General features: G+C 36.7%; 3 protein-coding genes across 3 annotated transcripts in view; all 3 read left to right on the top strand.

The window, feature by feature from the left end:
• The window catches only part of LOC142353321 (large ribosomal subunit protein uL4-like), a 152,407-nt gene extending 131,221 nt beyond the window's left edge, over positions 1-21,186 (top strand). The window contains exons 2-7 of the mRNA XM_075405554.1: positions 9,736-9,774; positions 11,747-11,987; positions 12,444-12,589; positions 13,175-13,431; positions 13,730-13,904; positions 20,785-21,186. Coding sequence (XP_075261669.1) covers positions 9,748-9,774; positions 11,747-11,987; positions 12,444-12,589; positions 13,175-13,431; positions 13,730-13,904; positions 20,785-21,051 — 1,113 coding nt within the window. The 5' untranslated portion in view covers positions 9,736-9,747 and the 3' untranslated portion in view covers positions 21,052-21,186. The remainder of the gene's footprint in view (positions 1-9,735; positions 9,775-11,746; positions 11,988-12,443; positions 12,590-13,174; positions 13,432-13,729; positions 13,905-20,784) is intronic.
• On the top strand, positions 36-3,451 carry LOC142353420 (large ribosomal subunit protein uL15-like). Its single transcript, XM_075405653.1, has 2 exons — positions 36-353; positions 3,159-3,451. The coding sequence occupies exons 1-2, from the start codon at positions 74-76 to the stop codon at positions 3,326-3,328; spliced, it is 450 nt and encodes a 149-aa protein (XP_075261768.1). The 5' UTR covers positions 36-73; the 3' UTR covers positions 3,329-3,451.
• On the top strand, positions 3,916-9,489 carry LOC142353659 (exportin-2-like). The gene is made up of 2 exons (XM_075405957.1): positions 3,916-6,592; positions 8,583-9,489. Exons 1-2 carry the CDS (start codon positions 3,919-3,921, stop codon positions 8,834-8,836), a joined length of 2,928 nt encoding a protein of 975 aa, XP_075262072.1. The 5' UTR covers positions 3,916-3,918; the 3' UTR covers positions 8,837-9,489.
• Positions 21,187-22,213: the final 1,027 nt, after the last annotated feature.

The following is a 22,213-nucleotide window of genomic DNA, read 5'->3' as shown; positions in this document are numbered from 1 at the left end:
TGTGCTATTTATTCTTGATTGTTCTGAACCATCTAACACCAGAAACAATTTTCAGATCTTTAATTTGCTGAAAATGAAGGCCGGAAACAGACAGAAGAAATGCAGAAAGATGAGGGGACACGTGAGCCACGGACATGGACGAATTGGTAAGCACCGAAAGCACCCTGGTGGTCGAGGTATGGCCGGTGGACAGCATCATCACCGAATCCTTATGGACAAATTCCACCCTGGATACTTTGGCAAAGTTGGAATGAGGAATTTCCACTTGAAAAAGAACCCTAGACATTGTCCAACTGTCAACATCGACCAGCTGTGGAGTTTGGTTCCTGAGGAGGACAAGAAAGCTTGCGAAGGTAAATTTTAAATTTCATAATCGGTTTTTAATTAGTTCGTTATTAAGTTGTTAACCTTAATGTTTGATTATAGCTGCAAAGCTGTTGGCTTAGCGGAGCTATATTGCGGTGCTCTCGTTTTCTTAAGACTCGAAGAAGAGTATCGGCTTTCTATCGGTCCTTGTTTTTTACAGGAAGTAGTTTTGTTCATGCGGCATTTCAACCTAAAAGCAGAAAAACTCACGGTTAACAGATTTCTGCTGGACGAGAGAAGTTCTTTGCGTCAAATGAATGACTTTTCGACTTTGAAAATTGTTTCGACAGAACGGAGCATATATATTACCGTTTTAAGCTGTTTTTGCGTCCAATTGGCCAATTTTTTGTTATAGCTGCGAAGCCGTAAGCTGAGTGGAGCTATATTGCGGTGCTCTTGGTTTTTTTTTGTTTTGTCGTCTGACGCTTTTTTTCGTTTTACAATTTGTTCTAGAACATTCTGTCGCCTCACGGTTCAGTCACTTTTTCATGCTTGATTTCTTGCTTTTCGCCTGACCTAAATTGGTCGCATTCAGAATTTATGCCTGTTGCTAAAACAAAGTTCTTTGTAATTTAAGAGAGCATAAGGGACGTGTAGCCTAGTGGTTAGTGCAGCCGGTTCTTACGCCAGGAGTTGGGGGTTTGAACTTCTTGTTCGTCAAAAGTTTTTGCATCCAAAATTATTCTCAAATGTACACCCCTTTGAATAAAAGTTGGCTGCGATAACTTTTTCCAAATCTGTTTCTATCTTAATTTTACGGCACGCAGGTCTATTCTTTCGCAGCTATTCCGGCAATCTGCGGGCTATGTTTGTAAATTGGTGGAAATAAATTTTTGTCAATGCTGATTTATTATGAAACCCTCTTGAATTTATTACTACAGTATTTTGAGAGCCTAACAATGCGTTCCAAGTGTAAAATGGGCACAAATTTCCAATTTTTTAGTTGATTTCTGTTTTTCTCATCTATTTCTGCTTTTTTGGATCTTTAAGAGGACTTATTTGCAAAAATCGATGCATATGGCAACTTTCTTTTGATATTTAATGCATTGAACGCCTCTTTCTAATGTGAGGTATCCTTGTTTCTATAAAGTTTTATACATTATAATCCTATTTTGCCAGTTTTTGTCTATTTTTCATCCTTTTTGTTTGTATGTTGGTTCTAATTATTAGATTTTTTTACACCCTTAGGGATTTTCATTAAAAACAGAGTTGTTTATGGGTGTTGAGTTTTTAAAATTCAATAAAATTTCAGAAGTGCAATTTTAAAATTATTTCAACATGTTTTTGGAAATTGTTTTCACTCTGTTTCCTTTGAACTCTGTTTTCACTTCTTTTATTCGTACAGGAAGATGGCTGTATTTTTGAACTCATTTTGCCTGAGATATTTGCAACTGGAGAATAATATCTACTTTTTGTCTTAACTTCTATCGCTCCGAAACAAGAATCTTGAGTGCTAAACTCAAGTATCCTGTTTAAAAAATCATTTTAGTTTCTAAGAAATCTGCCTCATGATTTCACCATGTGTTATTGCGCTAAGAGTTGCTTGTGGAGTTAGTTTTATTTGAGAATAGTATTCTGCTTTACTTCATCAAAGTATTTAACGCTGTCAGTTTTTCGGTCTTTTCAGTACTTGACCATCTTAGAGGGTTTTGGCCATTTTTCAACGTTAACAAATGTTAAGAAAAAAATTTGCGATATCAAATTTTCAGTGAGTTTTTGGTCAAATTTATGCTTTATTGTTTAATTACGTGCGGTTTTTTGTATTGTTATTGAATGATGTCATGTTTTTATTTTTAAACTTTTCCAATGATATCAAAGGTCAAATCTTGCTCGTTAAGACAGCTTTTTTGTTAAGTTCCTTCGTCGAGTCGATTCCGGAATTCTTCCGGCTCTGTTTTTGTTTCGTCTGACGCTCTTTTTTCGTTTTACATTTGTCCACACATCAAAGCTGAAAGTTCCCACTAATGGTTTTTGCGTGCGTGACGTCATTTCTCACTCTCTTTAGCAAAAGTTCTAAAGTTGTTTGGGTGATTAGATCTTGATCATAGGTGACTTACCTCACTCAATGAAATGCACGTTTAAACTTAAGTTTTATTTGAATTATAAATTAAGGTCAAAGGAACTCATATTTGTAATAAAGAACCTTAATAAAGAGTCTTCTTTATAAAGAAACTTTATTAATTTATCGCTGAATGATTTTTACATAGCTTTTTGAGCGGCGTCGGTTTTTTTCAACTTAGATCAGTATGTTTCCATCTCTATTATACGGCACGCAAGTCTATTTCGCAGCTATTCCGGCCATCTGCCGGCTATGTTTAATGAACCACAATTATTAGTATCAACTGTTTGGACGTCTTTTGGATAGTAAACAGTTTAGACTGTTGAATTAAAAATTTACAATATAACAATCAGAGGACAATTTTTAATCGATTAGGTTGATAGTTTTTAGATTTTGTCAATTTTATGACGAATGTGGACCTCGATCAAGTGAATGATGTCCTGAAGTTATTTTGCAACTTTGTACTGCTCCAATATTTTCTCAAAGTGGAGGAACATTTATAGCAGGCAGACTTTTTTTAGTCAAATTTAAACAGTCTACGCATCGTAGAGAGTAAAAAAACGATCATCATTTTGTTGATCCTAGAAGCTATTATATGATCTATAATCGGTTCTTTTGAAAATCTTTGTTTTTGAAAACGGTCGTTGAAGTCTGGAATTGGCTTGAATGCGGGGGTATTCAGACAACAACTAATTATTTCTCAAGATTATTTGTCAATTGTGAGACTTTTTAGGAAACAAGAAGGCGCCTGTAGTCAACGTGCTCAACCACGGGTACTTCAAAGTGCTAGGAACAGGAATGGTGCCATCTAGAACCCCCATGATTGTGAAGGCCAGATTCTTCAGCAAGACAGCTGAGCAGAAGATCAAAAAGGCAGGAGGCGCCTGCATTGTCACTGCGTAATTTCATCCAAATAGCGCACATGTCTAATTTAATCTGTTGTTCAGTGCAAAATTAAGTCTGAAAGTTAATTGTACTTGCATTGCAGTGGATTGAATTGCTGTTTGAATTGAATTTCGCAAGTTATCTTTTCATTCTCCTGATTCGACGGAGGTCAGCATTTTTCAATCTGGCTTCGTAAAAGTAGGGATATGGTTGTATCCATAATATAGTGATAGCTGAATTGGCCAACAGTGATTTTGGCTGACAGCCAATAATAGAGAATTTTAGCCGACAACCCGTCCGGTTTTTAACCCGATCAGATTTAAGCGATTAGGCTAAATTTCCCAATTTTTCGTAGTCCCACTGTCCACCAATAGCACCAGAGAATATGCATCACAGATGAAGAACCGTAATCCCATTTATAGATTATTGATGGGATTATGGATTACGATTTCTAATGGTAAAATTGGCGTCCTCATGACTCCTCGCACCTAATGTATTGTACCGAAGTAACAATCCAGTGAAATGTTGAGAAGTGATTAGTTGCTAAATTAATGAACAAAAGTTTAGATTTGATTGTAATGTAGTGAGAATGTTGTTTCAGTTTGAACATGGCAACCCCAAATGACCCCTTGACTGTTCTATGTCAGTATTTGGAACAGACAACTTCGCCTAATTATGATACTAGAAAAGCAGCCGAGGATTTCCTCCACTCAAACGAGGCCTCCGAAGGCTATTCGTCACTCCTCCTAAGTGCTCTTAAAACCCCAAACGTATCTGAGAACATACAACTCGCTGCTGTGATTTGCTTTAAGAATTTCATCAAGCGAAACTGGAAAGTTGACGACGTCAGTGGAAATATAGCTGATAAAATTTCGGAGAATGATCGAATTTTGATCAAAAATGAAGTAATCCGAGTTATGACAACTTGTAACGTTAAAATTCAGAAACAGTTCGGTGAAGCTGTAGCTATCATCGGCAAGGAAGATTTCCCTCAAAAATGGCAAAATTTAATGAATGAAATGATACAAAGGCTCAACAGTGAGGATTTTGTGGTCGTCAATGGAATTCTGCTCACTGCTAACAGTTTGTTCCGTCGATACAGATTTGAAATGAAAAGCCAAGAACTCTGGACTGAAATTAAACATGTCCTTGTAACGTTTGCCATTCCTTTGACAGAATTCTTTGTCAGGGTTTTCGATTCTAGTCTAAAAATTACTGGTGCAGAAGCTGCAAATGTTTACCATTGTTTATACCTGATTGTTCAGATTTTTTTCAGTTTGAGTTATCAAGACATCCCTGAAGAGTTTGAGGATCGATTAGAACTTTGGATGTCGAGGTTGCATCAGTTACTAGAAATTCAGATCCCGAACTTGCCCGGTACGAGTAGGGATGAGCCGGGAACTTCAGAATTGTTGAAAAGTGAAATCTGTGAAGTTGTATCAATGTATGCTACCAAATATGACGAGGAGTTTGCATCGTTTTTGCCTACTTTTGTAACGTCGACCTGGAAATTACTGACATCAACAGATTTAAATCCAAAGTTTGACATCTTAGTCAGCAATGCAATGAATTTCTTGACTTGTGTTTGTGAGAAGGCACAATACAAAGCCTTGTTTGAAGAGGAAAATGTGCTCAAGAGTATATGTGAACAAGTCGTCATCACAAATATCCAATTTAGAGAATCGGACGAAGAGTTGTTTGAAATGAACCCAGAAGAATACGTTCGTCGAGATATAGAGGGTTCGGATATCGATACTAGACGTCGTGCTGCTTGTGATCTTGTCAAAGGTCTTTGTCGTTTTTTCGAAGCTCCAGTTTCAAAGTTATTTGCGGAGTTTGTCAATGTTATGGTCGATCAGTTCAATTCGAATCCGAAAAGTAATTGGAAGAGCAAAGATGCTGCCGTTTTTCTGGTTACAAATCTTGCGACCAAATCCAAAACTGAGAAATCTGGAACCACACAAGTACGCGAACTGGTCAATGTTTCCGATTTCTTTGTTAACGTTGTCTCCAAAGAACTCTTTGAGTTGAAAACCCTGAGTGAATTTCCAGTTCTTAGAGCTGATGCTTTGAAATACATGGTCACCTTCAGAAATCATATGCTGAAGGAAGTTCTTGTTAAGTGTTTACCTGCTATTTCTGCCCATTTAAAAGCTGAAAGTGCAGTTGTCCATACTTATTCAGCTATTTGTCTTGAAAAATTGTTACTTTTGAAGAACCCAAATCAAACAGTTGTATCAACTTTGTTAACGCCCGATGACTTGCAGAATTACTTAACAGACATTATTTCAGGCTTGTGCCAAATTTTGACGACCTCTGACGAAGAAAATGAACACGCGATGAAGTGCTTAATGAGGTTGTGTAGTTTCTTACAGGCCAAAATGCTTCCCTTTTTGGGGCAAATATTTGAAGTTGTGTCCAAGAAACTAAAAGATGTCATAGCTAATCCTAAAAAACCTTTGTTTATCCATTACCTTTTTGAAACCATTGCTGTGTGTATCAAGATTTACTGCGGTGCCTCAAGTGATAATGCCGTGGCTACTTTCGAAAGTTCGCTTTTGCCGGACTTCGAGCAAATATTGATGAAAGATATTCTTGAGTTGTTACCCTACATGTTCCAAATTCTTACCCTGATGATGGACATGAATCGTGGAAACGCACCTGACTTTTACATGAGTTTGTTCCCGTTCTTGTTAAATGCGCAATTATGGGAAAGACATGGAAATATTCCGGCTGTTGTTGGACTTCTCAGAGCCTATCTCAGGAATTGCGTGAAAACGGTTGCGAATGAAGAAAATGTGAAAAACTTGCTCGGCATTTTCCAAAAATTGGTCAATTCCAAATCCAACGATCAGCATGGTTTTAGGCTTTTAAACGCTATGATTGAAACGGTACCGTTTGTTTTGCTGGAGGCATACATACCTCAAGTTTTGCAGATGATCTTCACACGTTTGAGTAGAGCCAAAACTACGAAGTTTGTTCAGTGCAGTTTACAGTTCTTTGGACTGTTTGCAGCTAAAGTCAGCGCAGAGCATTTAGTCAATTTCGTAGAAGCAGTTCAACCTGGGTTATTTGGGATGATTGTGGAATCTTTAATGTTGAAAGAGTCACAGAAGTTGACTGGAGTTGTCGAAAAGAAAATTTACTCGATAGGCCTGATCAAAATTCTAGTTGACTGCGGACCATTTTATACGAAGTATGCTGACAAGTGGACTGCGTTATTAGAGGTGCTGATTGCGCTGTTTGAGTTACCTGTTGATCAGAGAGAAGTTGACGGTGCAGGTAAGATAATAAATCTTGGATCTGTGCACGTCAACTGTGCAGGCATTGATTTTTAGTTGTTCACTGTGGATAAAAATTCATTTTTGAAAAGTTAAGGAGTGCAGTGGTATGTGAGAGGTTTTGTATTTTGAGCGGATTTCGATGGTCTGTTTAATTGCTCTCAAACGAAGTATAGCAATTATATTAGTCCTGTCGGTCTTTTTTATGCGATTTTTCGACCAATTTTTCTGACGCATTTGACTTCTCGTCCTCAAAGACGGGATAAACAGGTAGCGCCCAGCGGGCATTAAGTGCTCTTAGAGCCTTTCAGCTCACTAGTCTTCAAGTATGCGATTCACAGATTCTGTTTTGGAGACTTATACTTATAAGTTTCTTAGAGATTGACTTAGAGATTTCTTAGAGATTCTTAGCTCCTTAGTTCCCTTAAAATACAGATAGTTTTTTTCTTCTGACCATTTAACTTTTTGTCCTCAAAAAGGGAATAAACAGGCGAAGACCGGAGGGCATAATTTTCTGAGGTCTCTTAGAGCCTTTCGCCTTACTAGTCTCTAAGTATGCGATTGACGAAACTGTTTTTAGGAGACATAAATCATTGACTGAAAGGTGGTTGTTTGAGTCTGAACCCTCATCACCCCATTTCACATCCACCCTCCCCCAATCCAACACGCTCAACTCCCCTCGTCCAGTACCCCTTAGACTAATTTTTGTTGTCAGCCTCCGTTGTTTAATGATTAAATTCGTTATTTCGAAAGCTGCAATCCATCACCGAATCTTCAGTCTTTTTGTTTGGTTTCCTTAATGTTTTGTCTCGAGATAATTTAAGTTCTTTGACCACTGGAGATTGAGCACAGCACTTATCGGCGACATATAGGCATTGCTTTTTGTTTCGATTTTCTTTATAATTTGATTCTTTTCACACAAGAAGGTGTACCAAAAATTCGTGAGGTGAAGAAGTTTTTGGAAACTTTTGGTGAAAAAATGTCCATGAGAACAACTGCGAGAATAAATGCGAAAAACTGAAATTGGACATTTGCAAAGGCGGGCCAGATTTTGCTTCATGTTTGAAACTGAAGTGGAGTATTGGGAAGTGTCCTTTTAAATCACTAACTGTGTTGCAAAAAGAAATGTAGGTTGCAAATTTTTGACAAGATGTTCTGAAAACTGGCGGCTGCTTGAACCAGTTATTTCATGCTCTTATTTTGAAAGATTTTAACTAGACTATAATGAAAACGAGTGAGTTTCGATTTATTTAAGTTTCGCTGGTGTTGTTAGTAATTATTTAAGTTTTAAGCTTATTTGTTGGTATTTTTAAAATTCCATTTTGCTTTCGAGACATTGTCAGCACTTTTTGATTTCACTTTGAATTGCTGACTCAATGTTTTGAACCGATTCACTTCGGTGCCAATTGATTTTTTGTTCGTCAGTTTTGAAAGAATTCGAAAATATGAAAAATTCATTTTTGTTCAGCTCTTTTGGACGTTTGTGGACCTGTTCGGAATTTCAGACGTTTAATAGGGCCTAAGAAGGTCCCTCGTTCTTTCGGCTTTTTAATTGCTCTCGAAGTTTGAAGTAATTATTGCAGTTGTGTCTTTTTCATGCAAAATTTTTGCATACGTTGTTACTTTCATTACCTTTTCACGCTTGACTGCTTGATGTTTCGTGACCTGAATTGCTCTTTTAGAAGTTAAGTGTTGCTAAATCAAAATGATAGTCGAGTGGTTAATAATTAAGTATATTGTGCTGGAGGTCGGTGTTGTTTATTGCCTGTTATTGTTTTTTGAACATGATTTTTCCTACACAATTAAATTTTCATACACAATTGAAGTGCAGCCTTGTGATAAGTTTCTTTCAAATTAGGACAGCTCTTTAAAGTGGAGCTAGACTATCCGTTTATTAAGACATTGCCAGTATTTAGGGAAGTGTTTCATTATCGCGCATCATTTTAAGTTGATTCGGTGATCAACTTTAGGTGACTTTAGGTTGAATTTAGGTGATCATTTTGTGGAAATGGACCCGGAGAATGAAGGAGGATATCACAACTCCTACTCTCGCCTTGTATTCGGAGCTGATCACGTCACAGATCCATTCGCCAATCAGATCTCAGATCCCAGAAAGTACTTGGCAGAGAGCTTGAAGAAATTCTCTCTCCAAAATGCAAATGTGGCGGCTCAAGTCGCTACTTTGCCAGCAGAAGCCCAGAAACATTTGCAGAGTTACTACGCGATGGCTGGATTGGCTCTTTAAATGATGCATAACGAACAATTCAAAATCTTTCAGCCTACATATTACCAATTTACAAAATCTGAAGTGTGAAGGATAGTTTGGAAAAATAATGAACCATTTAAATTCTCTGTTTTTAAAGGCGTCGACACAATGGAAATTAAATTGTTTGATTACCATTAAATGTCTGAATTGAAAATTAAGTGAGAACGAAATGAACCAAAATGTATCTGCTGTTCAAAGTTGTGTGTGTGAGACTTGCTCTAATTAATCGAAATTTCATGCTTTCTATTTGCTTGTTAACAAAATTTGCCCGCAATTAAGTGGTGATATTGTGCTGAGTGATAATTACAATGATGCTATGTACGAACTCTGGCTCAATTATGATATCAGTTTCTGCTGTAACCATGCTCTACTGAACAAATGTTTATACAAGGTGCTTTGTTTGTTTTTTTGGAAATAATCGGATGTTATTATTTACGCCAAAAAGTATTTTGCGGTGTAAGCCGTTGTAACTGATTAACTTGAAAGTGGTAGATTTCTGTTTCGATCGCTGTATGAGTCTGTACTTATTTGAACGATGTTTTTTTCGAATTTTGTCTGCTGAATTAGTGCGTTTGTTTTTTAACCTGAGCATTTATTTTTTCAGTCATAATTTAATGGACGTTATACATGCATATGTTTTTAAATGTGATTGGGAATATGAGATGGTGGTAAGGAAGTATTTCGCCCAATCCGTTAAATGCAACAATCAGTGTAAAGTCGAGAAGTGAAATTATTCTCGTTAAATTAGGAAGGTTTGATTAGTTTACGTGTTGAGCAGTTATGGGGGAGGGGCAGTGTTAAAGAGAGGCATAAAGATTGAAGAAGCAACTGCTGGTTCGCACTTTTGTTAGTGTGTTAATTAAAAATTGATCTTTTTCAGAGAACTGAAAATGACTACAGCAGCAAAGCGACCTACCGTAAGTTACACCTATATCGTCCAGTTTCATACTACAGGCTACATGAAAATTGTACAACATTTTGTAATACAACACAGCCACTGTGTGATTGTTACCATTGTCACCTGTGTTGTGTGTGCTTTTACAACATATGGCTGTATGTTTCTCAGTTAGAGCGTAGATAGAGAGAGAACAATGCGTTGATGGGACTGACCTAGAGTGTTCTAAAAAGCACCAACAACAGATCAGTGTGATATTGAGAATGGTAGACTTAGATTGACTCAATTGTACCTTCAATTGCCAACAGTGTTTCACAAAATGAGAGAGATAATTGTTCTCATTGTAGCTTAAAGAACATATGCTCTGTTTTAAATTGAATTATCTTCATTTATCAATGCTTTTTGCTACATACCAGCACAAAATGTACAATTTTGTTGTATGGTAGGAATTGACTAATAATATGGGCGACTAAGATAATTATGAACATGTAAGGATCATAAAAAAATTGATATTGCGAGTACGTTATATTCAACACCGTCAAATGATAAGCAATGGATATAACTAAAAAGTATCCTCGACGGCGTTATCCCCGGTTAAGTGTCTGAACATTATTAAGCCTTGAACATTATCTACACGAGCTGCTATCTTGAAGATGTTTGCTTCCATGATGACCTCCTTTTATCTCTTATTATTTCCAATCGTTTTTAGTGGTCTTCAATTTTGAACTAGTAACAAATTGTCTGAGGGTTGGGTTTGCAACGATTTTGATTCAAGTTGTATTAATGGTGGTCGGAGCTGGTTTCGCGATGTAGAAACAGGCAAACATTGGGCGATACTTTGTAACTGGAACATTATGTCCTGTTTCATATTAAATTTGGTAATGCAAGATAAATGGTGCATAAAAAAGATCTTCATCTTCAACAAATATTTGAAATAATGGGATGGTTAGTTTTTTGGATAAGTGCGTTAAATCTTTGAAGCGCTGATATGTTCAAAAATGAACGCACAATAAAGGATGATCTGATAAAAAATAGGTATTTCACCAAATCTATCAACGCACCATCTTTCCTCCAACTTATGACGACAGCCTTCCATGCAGCAAAAATAGTTGTACAGACAGTTTCCATAATACATTGCGATCATTCGTCTGTGTTGAAGGACAGTCTTTCAGTCTATGTTGGTCAAAGAACAGTAGTTTTTGGACAGCATTTTTGTCAATGTGTATTCACTCACTCGCCGAGATTTTGCAGAATATTTTCTACTTTCCAATAATGCTTCTTTATCTTATTAGATTTTCGGTGTAAAGGTTGAGGCCTTATCGGAAAACGATTGAATTCAATAGACGGTAATGAGGTTTGCAACGCTTTTGGTGATAAAACAATTGAAAGGAAACTCCTAGATTACAGAAAGTGTTAGTGTATTCAATTGCTTTGCCTGATATAAAGAGTTTATCCTGCTCTGCCAAACGACCTCTTCTGAATTAAATAAACGAGATTCCACTTCAAATCATTTATTTAAGTGTAAAGTAAGAATGAACAGGTCGAAAATCTTTTTTTGATGTTTAAACCTGGGTTCTGGAAGATTGCCAAAGCTGAGTCACTTCGAGGTTCGATTACGTTTTTCAAGAATTCTTTACTGTATTTCTCTGGAAAATTATGGATTGACGCAAATAAGTTGAAGGAAAAAAGATTGGGCTGTTATAAAGTTTCTATCCCCCAAATGAAGACATTTTGTTTTAGTTTGTAATTGTGGCCTTTGAGTTTTCACGTTTAAGAGCTTATCCGAGATCATGGCGAAAATCAAGGGACTAGCCAAGTAATTAGTAGATAGCAATTCATGGCGAGTATTCCAATTTATGAATTAGTTAATAACGTTACAGAATGATCTATATTTTAATTGAAGAGCTGTGTTGTGACGTAAATCCTATCTAAACCGTGAGAGCCGTTGTCACACGTACCAGCTGTATAAGATTCGAAGACGTTTTGTTTGTTAGGTGAACGTGTACGGAATGGACGGAAAGGCTACCAAGAGCACAGTGACTCTTCCTGATGTGTTCACTGCTCCGATTAGGACAGATGTGGTTGTGTCTGTTCACGCTCTCATTGGACTGAATGGACGACAGCCGTATGCTGTGAGTGAGAAGGCAGGACACCAGACCAGTGCAGAGTCTTGGGGAACTGGACGAGCTGTGGCTAGGATCCCCAGAGTGAGGGGTGGTGGAACCCACCGATCAGGTGAATAACCTAGAACTTCACAAATAACCCGCGTTTTCATTTTTGTATAAACAGGCAACAAACCTGGCCATAACTCTAGAAGCTATGTAAATGAGGACACAATAATATAATATATATGGAGCAAAAAACATTTGGGGTCATTTCGCTTGTAAACTCACTCGTACGTTTACTCTATTTCCCCCGTTTAATGAAATCACTCGTATGTCATCGTTCGCACCATTTGTCAATTTTTAAAACAATGCAAAACTATCGGGAAAAATTGAGAATTGAAAATCCCGTTTCTGAGTGGGCTTTGGGCTTAAAATTTTTGACATTTGTTCTTGATGTAACCCAAAAGGGCGTCAAAAACGGCATTTGTGGGGAAGGGAGTAAATCCGAAATTGGAAGTTTTACCAATTATAAGGTGCTGGAACGTGATTAGAGTGGATTTGCTAATGCGTTGTGTAATTATTTCAGGCCAGGCCGCATACGGTAACATGTGCCGAGGAGGTAGGATGTTTGCGCCGACTCACACATGGAGAAAGTGGCACCACAGAGTACCTCAGAAGCAGAGACAGTACGCAGTAGCATCAGCCATCGCAGCTACTGCTATCCCAGCTCTTGTAAGTAAATTCTCTAACTATACACAATTTCCAATCTGAAAGGCATTCAAGTTGCCTCCTAATTCTAATGCAACTCAGTAAGATCTTGTAATTGAAATTCTCGTACGAAAGAAAAAAAAATAGTGTGGCGATTTGAGTTAAATGGAAACATTGTTTGAGACGCCATTCGAAAGTTCTCAAATTGTAGCAACTATTTCCTACGCCCATAGAGACCAATAAGACGTGAAACAGGCCATTACAAATAGTAACATGCTAATAATTCTTTGAAATATATATAAACATATATAGATGGTCTGAGTTTTAAGTCAAAATGCAATGAGTTTTAAAAGAAGTTATTATTCTATGCTTTCTTTCGAGTAGACCGCTACCGCAATCTCCGCTCCATGTTGTGAATCACTGCAAACAACCGATTCAATCAAAATTTATATGTTAAAATTTGCTATATATTGTATAGATTTTTGTATAGATTACGCGACTCTGAAGAAGTCAATGAGAAAATGTGGCATTAATCGAGAACCGCAATTTGGTTCGAGATATAAATAAGAATTTCGAAGTCACTTTGTCAATAAACATGTTTGTTTTCAGGTTGAAGCGCGAGGACACGTGATTGGAAAGATGCCTGAGATCCCGATGGTTATTGCGAATGAGATCGAAGGTCTGACCAAGACCAAAGAAGCTGTCGCTCTCCTGAAGAAGATCAGCGCCTATGATGACGTGGAGAAGTCAATTGCGAGCAAGAGGATGAGAGGGACTAAGGGAAAGATGAGGAACAGGCGATGGAGGATGAAGAGGGGACCCCTGGTCATCTACAAGAACGACAATGGAATCACCAGGGCATTCAGGTACCTTAATCAATCCCTTGCTAAAACCGAAGGCATGAACTCGTTTCCTCCTCTTTTCCTTTTTCAACAATTTTGGTTTCATACGATTATGTGAACATACAATTACAATTGTATATATATATATAGAGATATATTTCTATGTTTCTCTATAGAGATAAGATGCAAAAGCATGAAAAGTATAGGGACACATTCTACTGGGGAATACGATGGAGAGGAAACAGTTGCCACTTGAATTCCAGAACGAGCATCCGAGATTCATTTTTTTTTAAAATACTAAGTCACGGTATTGATGATATAGGAACATCCCGTCTGTGAGTCTGATGTCTACGGATCACTTGAATCTGCTGAAGCTGGCACCTGGTGGACACGTGGGACGACTGGTTGTGTGGAGCCAAGATGCTTTCGAAGAGATGAACAAGTTCTTTGGAAATTATTCTTCTGGCAACACCAAATTGCCCATCTCAAAGATGCAGGTCAGTCTCCTGGATAGCTACCTTCATTTGTGACAGTTAATTAGAGACCACTGATTGTTTGCTCCTACTTTTAAAAAGAAATAGGTTTCAAAATATCAGATTTGATTCTGCAACATTTTGGGATAGCTTGAAATCGCAAAGTTATTAGGCGAAAATGAATTTCCAAATGAGTTTGCCTTAAAAAATCAATGAGAAATTTGGACATCGATAAACTATGGATAACGATGAACAATAATTATGCTTAAGTTACTGAAGATTTTTGTTTATGCAGAATTATCGTCGAGTTTGTGTTCCAACGTATTTAGAGAATCAACATGTAAAAATTAGGCACTTTTTCTCGACACTCGGGAAAGGATCAAAAATGAGATTTTACTAGTGCGAGTGGGCGACAAGGAAGCGTAAGCAAAATTAGACCTAAGAAGGCAACTAAGTAGGCAAGAACTTGAATAATTGCGTGATAAAACATGTTGATATTGGGCACGATTTTTTTCCACCTGCGTTTATAAGAATTTAATTGCAAACTAATTGACTAAGTCGAGCTGCCTCAAAGTTCTAGTGCCTGACTATTTTTTATCCTTGGATCTCTAATTTGTTTTTACTAGCCGTAAAACGATAGCTGGGCTATTATTAGCCTTTTATGGTTTTTCTAGTCAGCGAAAAATGTACTCACAATCAAAGGATTTGGGTTGTATAGGTGAACTGTCTGTTTTTTAATGTCAGATAGAAGTCGAATTAGAGTGGTGGTTTTAATCACGCTGATAGTAGTTAAGTTTGCAGAAATTGATTAGGTTTGCAGTGTGATTTTCTTCTGAAGTGGAGCGATAAATTGGTCTTTCAACAAAATTTCCGTTTTTAAATGTCCCATTTTTTCACGTGAGGCAGTTTGACTTCTATTCTCGCCGCTTTGTGTGATTTTCTTTAATGATGGTTTTAAGAGGTTATGCATGTGTTACATTAATGCATAGTTGTTGCTACGCACTAACTTTGAGAGCTATTCTCTTGGTGTTTTAGAGGGTAATTTTTGGAGCAATTAACGCTAATTATTGCAATTGCACAAGGACTTATTATAGTTGTTTGATAGTGCGATTTTTGTGGATATAATTTGAATACAATTAGCTAGTAATAGCCTTTTATTGAGTGGTTCGAATGCGTGATATATCCACTAGTTGAATTGTATTTTAATAGTTTTCACTGCTCTATTCAAGTTCTTTCTGGGTCTGTTATAATTTAGCGTTTTAAGTTTTTCAGTTCAATCTTTAATTAAATTAACGAGATTTATAAAGAATATTCAAAAAGAAGTTTTACCAGTTTTATTAATAATTTGAGATATTGTTATCAACTGATTGTTAGGCTGATTCTCCGGTGTTCTAGTGATCGTAGGTTCCGCAGTTGTACCTCAAATTGTATTGGTCCTTCGCAAATATTTACTGATCTTCAAGTTGGGCAATTTCCGGTTTTTGTATATCTCTTGACGTTTGTTAAGTACATATACAATTTCCGTATTAGCATCTACTTTATCGGCATAATTACTCACCACTCACATAACTTCTCATGACTTTATTTACTAATTATATTAATTCATCTTCACGGAACTTAAAAGGTAGTTTTTGAGGCTCTTGGGTGCGTAATATGTTACCAATAATCTGTCAATCTGCGGTTGTTTTTAGTAAACATAAAAATATAAGAGGTTACTGGCCTAAATGGAAATCAGGGCTAGATATGGCCTTGAAAACTATCTGAATATGAACTAAATTATAGTACTTATATGGATATTTAAGGGAAAACCATCACTTAACTATGAGGCACGAAAGAGGGGCGTTATAGTTGTATTTTTCAACTTCTTCAAATTTAATCGACTTAGTTACTTTTTTGAAAACAAAATAGCATCTATTCTTTTTATTTTTGCGGGTTTTTGTAGTACTTTTGTTGTTGTTTGTCTCAGTTCAAATAATGAGTAGTCTCAGTAGCACGATGAGGAGGCTTAATAGAAGCTCTAATAGTTTCAATTGATATCTAAAGGTTTTAACAACTTTGTCACAACGTATTTAAAAATGTCAGTAAGTTTTTGAGTCTCGCAGTTTTGTAGTTCTTTTTGCTGTCTTATACTTTAATCCCGGTAATGATTTCCCATCGTTTGCTAATGAGGCATAAATAAATCTAACTGTTGGTTTTATTTCAGAGTTAGTTTTTGTCATGACTTGAGAAAATTTATTTTCAAAAACTTTGTGTTATCACTTAGTTTCATTAATGGCGGGTTTTGTCGGTTGCTAATGAGACACAATTGAGTCTAATTAGTTTCCTAAATCCGTTTTTATGATTTTGACACTTTCCAAAAATTATTAGTTGATTTTTTGAGTCTTGCATATTTTTGGTGCTTTTCTTGTCTAATGATTAAATCAAAAAATAAGTTATTATTGGCTTTCTAAAGCCGATTAACTTCGATTGATGGATTGAATCCAAGTTTTAGCCTGAAATTGTGACGAATGAGACGCCATTTGTTTTTGAAACTTTCAACTGATTTTGTGAATCGTCTCTATTATGTTGTTCTCAGTCATAAGAACTTCTAAAAGGATGTTTTATGACTTCTATTGTTTTATTGTATGTTGTGATAAAGGATTTTTGCCATCTAATTATGTCGGTTTCCTAATTCGAAGCCACTGATTTTAAAGAAATGTCTTTTTGTAAATTTCTTCATTTTTGCCTCCTTTGTCGTGTCTCATTGTTTCTAAGAAGGCGTAGTGTCAATATTTCTATAAATTTCTACTTTTATTGAAGATTCCTAAAACGCTGGATTTTTGAAAAAGAAAATTTGTATTGCTTTCCGATTTTTGTTCAATTTTCCGCATGCTATCGTGGGCATTGTTGGATGTTTCTGTATAGTTGATAATTGTCAATTCATCAGAGGCTCAGTTCTTTGGATTCTAATTCAGGACTTGTCGTGCTATGCTTTCGTTTAATTCTTCGTCTCAATCGATGATCCTCCGACCACCTGGTTTCCTTAATTTCAGTCATTTCTTCTGCTGTGCAGTTAACTTTGTGTGCATGACGTCATTTGTTGCTCAGTTTTGCGTCAGCTTTTAGATCAAGTGTGTGATTAATTGCTCTCAAACGAAGTTTGTAGCAATTATATTAGTCCTGTCGTTCGTCTTTTTTATGCGATTTTTCGCTTGACCGATTTTTCGTCTGACGCTTTTGACTTTCGTCCTCAAAAACGGGATAAGCAGGTAGCGCCCAGCGGACATTAAGTGCTCTTAGAGCCTTTCAGCTCTGTTTCAGCTCACGCTGGTTTGAAGACTTATACTTATGGTGTGAAGGGTGGTTCTTAGAGGTTGAAGACACCCCCACTGTTGACCCCTCCTTTTGCCCCCGCCCCACCGTGCTGTTGCCCCCTCCCACCCCACTGTTGCCCAACCCCCCCTCCCCATCAACCCCCGGTGCACCCACCTCCCCCCGTCGTTGCCACTGCCGAACAACCGATCGCTAAAAACACGCAATTTTGTGCTAATTTTGTCATTTTTCTTTCTGCCCTAGGTGTCAAGGAAACTACTCTAGGGTTTTATAATAGGTTGTTATAAATAGACTGCTTAGTTTCTAGTGGTAGTGGAATGGTTTCAACATTTTAACTTCACGAGTTTTATCCTTTTTTTGATAAAACTTGCATTTTTTCAAGTTTTTGAAAATTTTTGTCGGTTTCTAGGTTTCTCCAGCCTCAAGAGCCGCGTTAGGGTTTGACAATAGGTTACGCTTTAGTTTCTAAATGTAGTGGAATGTTTTTCAAGATTTCAACACCACGACTCTTATCATTTTTTTTTACAAATTTTGTTATTTTTAAGTTTTTGGCATTGTCATTATTCAGGTTTTTCAGCCTAACAGAAAGTCTCCGTTAGGGTTTGACAATAGGTTACGCTATAGTTTCTAAATGTAGTGGAATGTTTTTCAAGATTTCAACATCACGACTCTTATCATTTTTTTTACAAATTTTGTTTTCAACTTTTTTGACATTTATTGTCATTATTCAGGTTTTTCAGCCTTACAGAAAGTCTGCGTTAGGGTTTGATAATAAGTCACTGGAAAATGTTTTTGGCCATGGATTAGTTTTCAATTTTTACTATCCCAAATTTTTGCAGTTTTTTATGCAACTTGCAATTTTTTCAAGGTTTTTCAATTTTTTTGTCATTTAGGTATCTCCTGCCTCAAGAGCCACATAACCTCCTCTAGGGTTTGATTATAGGTTACTGCATAGCTTCTAGATGTTATGGAATGTTTTTCAAGATTTTAATATCAGCAATTTTTAAAAAAAATAGTTTTTCAGATTTTAATATCAGCAATTTTTTCAAGTTTTTTTTTATTGTTTTTAAATTTTTTATCATTTTTCCCGGCACCAGGGTTCTAGGGAACTCCTCCAAGGCTTGATGATAAGCTGGCATAAAGTTTTTAGAATCAATGTAATGGTAATCAATATTTTAATGACTCCAGCTTTTAGCAGTTTTTTTGAGCCAGTGAAACTATTTATTGTTTCAGATAGGGATACTGGATAGTCTCTTGAGATAATGAAATAGTTTTCAAGATTTTAATATCTTGAGTTTTAGCAAGATTTTGTTAAAATTTGCGATTATTTTCAAAATTTTTGAATATTCTTGTCTTTTTCTGAGTTTAATGATCATTACGGACCAACGAAGCCTGGCAAGTCTGGTAGATGAGTTACTTGACTTAACTCGAGACAAAAAATAGTTTTTCACTGCGAAATCTGGAAGCTTTTCTTTTAATTTTTGCAAATTTTTAAAATATCAGTTTTTTTATTTATTTACTAACAAGTCTAGAAAACTAAGTTGCAGAATCGAATCAAGCTAAAGCTAGCCTCACTAAACCGTGGCTAGCTACTGACGAAGTCGACTGCTCGCCGGTTGTTGGAGAGCAATTCGCCCGACCTTAGTTGGTTATGTTGTTTTTTTTTTACTTAACGCAATTGAATAAAGTACATCTGCACTAACTTAATTAAAGTTAAATTTCAACTACTTTCATTAATGAACATGAATAAAATGCGCCAAAGTGGAGCCCCAAACGTTTGTGCTCTAATTGTTTTGATCTAGAGCATCAAAAGTTCCTTTTCATTGGTGACACAATTTTGCCCTCTAACCCGTCGATTTTTAGGCATTGACAGATTACCCAAATTGTTTTTTTCTTTTCATTTCAAAGAGAAGGCCAAGGAGGTCTATCGCGGCTATTTTTTGACAATCTGCCCGCTGCTATACAGTTTGTCAGAAAAACTTTTTTGAAACACCATATATATGTGAAAACCGATAGACTGACGTTTATGCAGATGATTCAGCTCTATTATTCTAATAAATTAAAAGCCTTCAACATTTGATACGTATCTTTTAGGAAATAGGGCTTTAACTCTGCTTATTGTGCAATTCGTTAGATCAGATCGTAGAACTTTTTTCCAATCTTTCCCCAAACTTGGTTTTTTTCCAATTTGTCTCTTAAATTGTAATCCTAAGGAAAAAGTACATGTTTTCAAATACTATACAATTTCCTATTGTAAGCGTTTTCAAATTACACTTATCAAAGGTAATGGCTTTACCAAATTAAACTTAATTTTTTCAAAAAATGTTTGAACTTCTAAGTTTGCTCCGCATTTTTTTTCCTTTGTTTTTGTAATTTAATAGATGCTATGCTATGAACTGCAAACGTGGATATAGCTGTTGTAAAATTGCTTTAAATAGCTATAACTTTTACTGACTGTAAAGGCAAATATTTTCAAAAAACAAACATTCAACATGTCCAACGCTTTTTGATGCGTTTTCAGCTGATGATAACGATAAACGAAGATGTTTCTAATAATTGAGGTTTCTGGAAAATATCAATTAAGTGCGCTTCTGTTGATTTGTGCGCATATCAGTGCTCATGATAAAGCTTGTTTAATATAACCTGCTTCGAGAGCTTATGTCGTTCGAGCTAATTTTTTTGCAGCACCCTAGGTGGGTGAGCGTTTAAGTTCAATGATCAGTTAATCTCAACGTTTAGAAATTATATTAGTCCTGTTGGTCATTTTGATGCAATATTTCGCACTACCAACTTTTCTGATATATATTTTTTTGGTCTGACCATTTAACTTTCGTCCTCAAAAGCGGGACAAATAGGTAGAGCCCAGATGCCAGTAAGTCCCCGAGCATAGCCTTATTAGTTTTAAGTATGCAAAATCCCCGAAGCTGCTGGAAGGCTGATCTCCACCCCCAGCACCACCCCTAATTCATCCCCGCGCTCCACTCAATCCCCCCCCCCCTCCCTAATAAACCCCTTTTCCCTTTCTCTGTTGAGATTAAGCTATCCTAGCTAAGCCCCAGCTAGCTTCCGACGAAGGCAAGTGCTTGCCAGTCGTTTGACAGAAGTGCGCGAGGTAAGTTGGAGCTTAGATTTAATTTAATATCCTATCTCCAATATAAAATTGTAAATTTTATGGGTACTCAAGAGAGTGTAAGAGAGTGTATACTGCCACCCTTCATGTAATTTTTCTCAGCATAACTATGGGAAATTTAGTGCTTTTGAGCTTTCATCTTAATGAATAGCGGATGGTGATGATTTAGTTTTAATCTCTAATTTTCTCCAATTTTGCCTGCAACAATTTTACGATTTTAATTTTGAAGGAATATTTTTAGGTTGGAATCAAAAACTGACCAAATATTTGATATGACGGCGCTCATGTATGTCAATTTATAATGTCTTTTAAAGTTCTAATAATTATTGCTGGTGAACTGACCTTTTTAATGGGATGTTCATGAATTGACCCTTTGTGTTTGATATTTGATGCGTACGGGGTGCGTTCCTTAAAGTTTATTTGTGCTCTTTATAATATTAAAAATCAGCTGTATGTTTTTAGACCTCTGACATCCGGGCAATCATCAAAAATATCGTGATGAAGGGAGGCATCCGACAGCCTAAGTTCGGACACAAAGCTAAGGTTGTGAAGATGAACCCATTGAAACACAAGGAGGTTATGCTCAAACTCAACCCCGCATTCGGAAAACTCACCAAGCCCAGAGTGCCCAGGAAGGTCAATGCCAAGAGCAGACTGAAGGCTGGAACCCCAGCAGCCGTGGCCATTGAATTCCTCAAGAAAAAGAAGGCAGCGGCTAAAGCCAAGTAAATTGCTACTTGGCACAGTGCTCGGTTGCATGTTGCGGTCTCTAAGACTGATTGTTGTCGAGAGACGCAATGTTTAGAGAACTATTTATCTTTAATTTGCTGTCCCAAATGCTAGCGAATTGAATGTTCTCGATTATTGTTTTGGTTAGTCAGTTCTCAATGTGAAATACCATACGCGGATATAGTTTAGCGAATTTGGCAATCACAAAGAAAATTAATCTGAGTTCAACATTGCTGCACATCAAGAATTTTTTTGGGGCCATAGGATGTTTTGCTGATAAATTAATCTGCTTACATAAAATAATGTTTGTCAACCGATTGCAATGAAACTTGAGCCCATTTGTCAAGAGAGGGCTTCCTATTTTCTGGGGAATTAAAGAAGTTGCTAAATTCATGTATCAGATCAAGATAAAATGAGGTAAGCTAAGCATGGGTTCCGTAAAATTTTTGAACAAACTTTTCGCTAGATTGCGACCAGTCAACCTAATATTGCTGACTTCTCGAAGGACACTCCGGTGCCAGTCTTTCATGAATACCGGAGTTGACTACTTGGGACCATTGTACGTCACTGTTCGGTGAAGTTCAGTCTTGATCATGATATGGTCATGTTAAACATGCCATGGATTTAAAAGGGAGTATTAACTAGTGCAGCCAAAGCTGATCACACAAGCATCAAATGCAGACTAAATTGGCCCAGATTGATATAACATATCATCTGAGAGAAGTTGAAGTGCTTGTTATTCGGCATTGGTGATTTGCGGTGGCTGACTGGCAGTGTAATTAGGCTGTCTTGTTGGACATGCCCTTGATTTACGTTTGTCAAAGTCCTTGTTTTCACTCCAAACCAAATTTTTCTGCAATAATTTCATCAATGTTCCGTTGATGAATTGCACTCGAACGAATATTGAAGCAATTTTTGAAATCGTGTTGGTGTTTTTTAAGCGCAATTTTTGCTTGACTGTTTTGAGTAAGCAGACTGCAATAAGTTAGAGCTCCCACTAGTTCGAGAGCAATTACTCCGACGTTAGCTGGTTATGTTTTCTGTTTTACGCTGTTTATGCCGGTAAATTGTTATTTATTTCTAGCAATTTATACTACCTCCAGGAAATTCAAAGTTATCCCTTCTTTATCGTACATGAGGGGTTTTAAATGATTCGATTTAA

Source organism: Convolutriloba macropyga, chromosome 14 (assembly GCF_964194025.1).
Source record: "Convolutriloba macropyga chromosome 14, txConMacr16.3, whole genome shotgun sequence".
In the NCBI taxonomy this organism is placed as follows: domain Eukaryota; kingdom Metazoa; phylum Xenacoelomorpha; order Acoela; family Convolutidae; genus Convolutriloba; species Convolutriloba macropyga.
Note: the sequence above shows the minus strand (reverse complement) of the source record. Positions and strands in the feature narration are given on the sequence as shown.

Bases quoted from the DNA above. Each gene is read 5' to 3' on its own strand.
- LOC142353659 (XM_075405957.1), top strand. From the start codon at position 3,919: ATGGCAACCCCAAATGACCCCTTGACTGTTCTATGTCAGTATTTGGAA. The intron at 6,593-8,582 runs GTAAGATAATAA...GGTTGAATTTAG, and splicing joins GAGAGAAGTTGACGGTGCAG to GTGATCATTTTGTGGAAATG.
- LOC142353420 (XM_075405653.1), top strand. From the start codon at position 74: ATGAAGGCCGGAAACAGACAGAAGAAATGCAGAAAGATGAGGGGACAC. The intron at 354-3,158 runs GTAAATTTTAAA...GAGACTTTTTAG, and splicing joins GGACAAGAAAGCTTGCGAAG to GAAACAAGAAGGCGCCTGTA.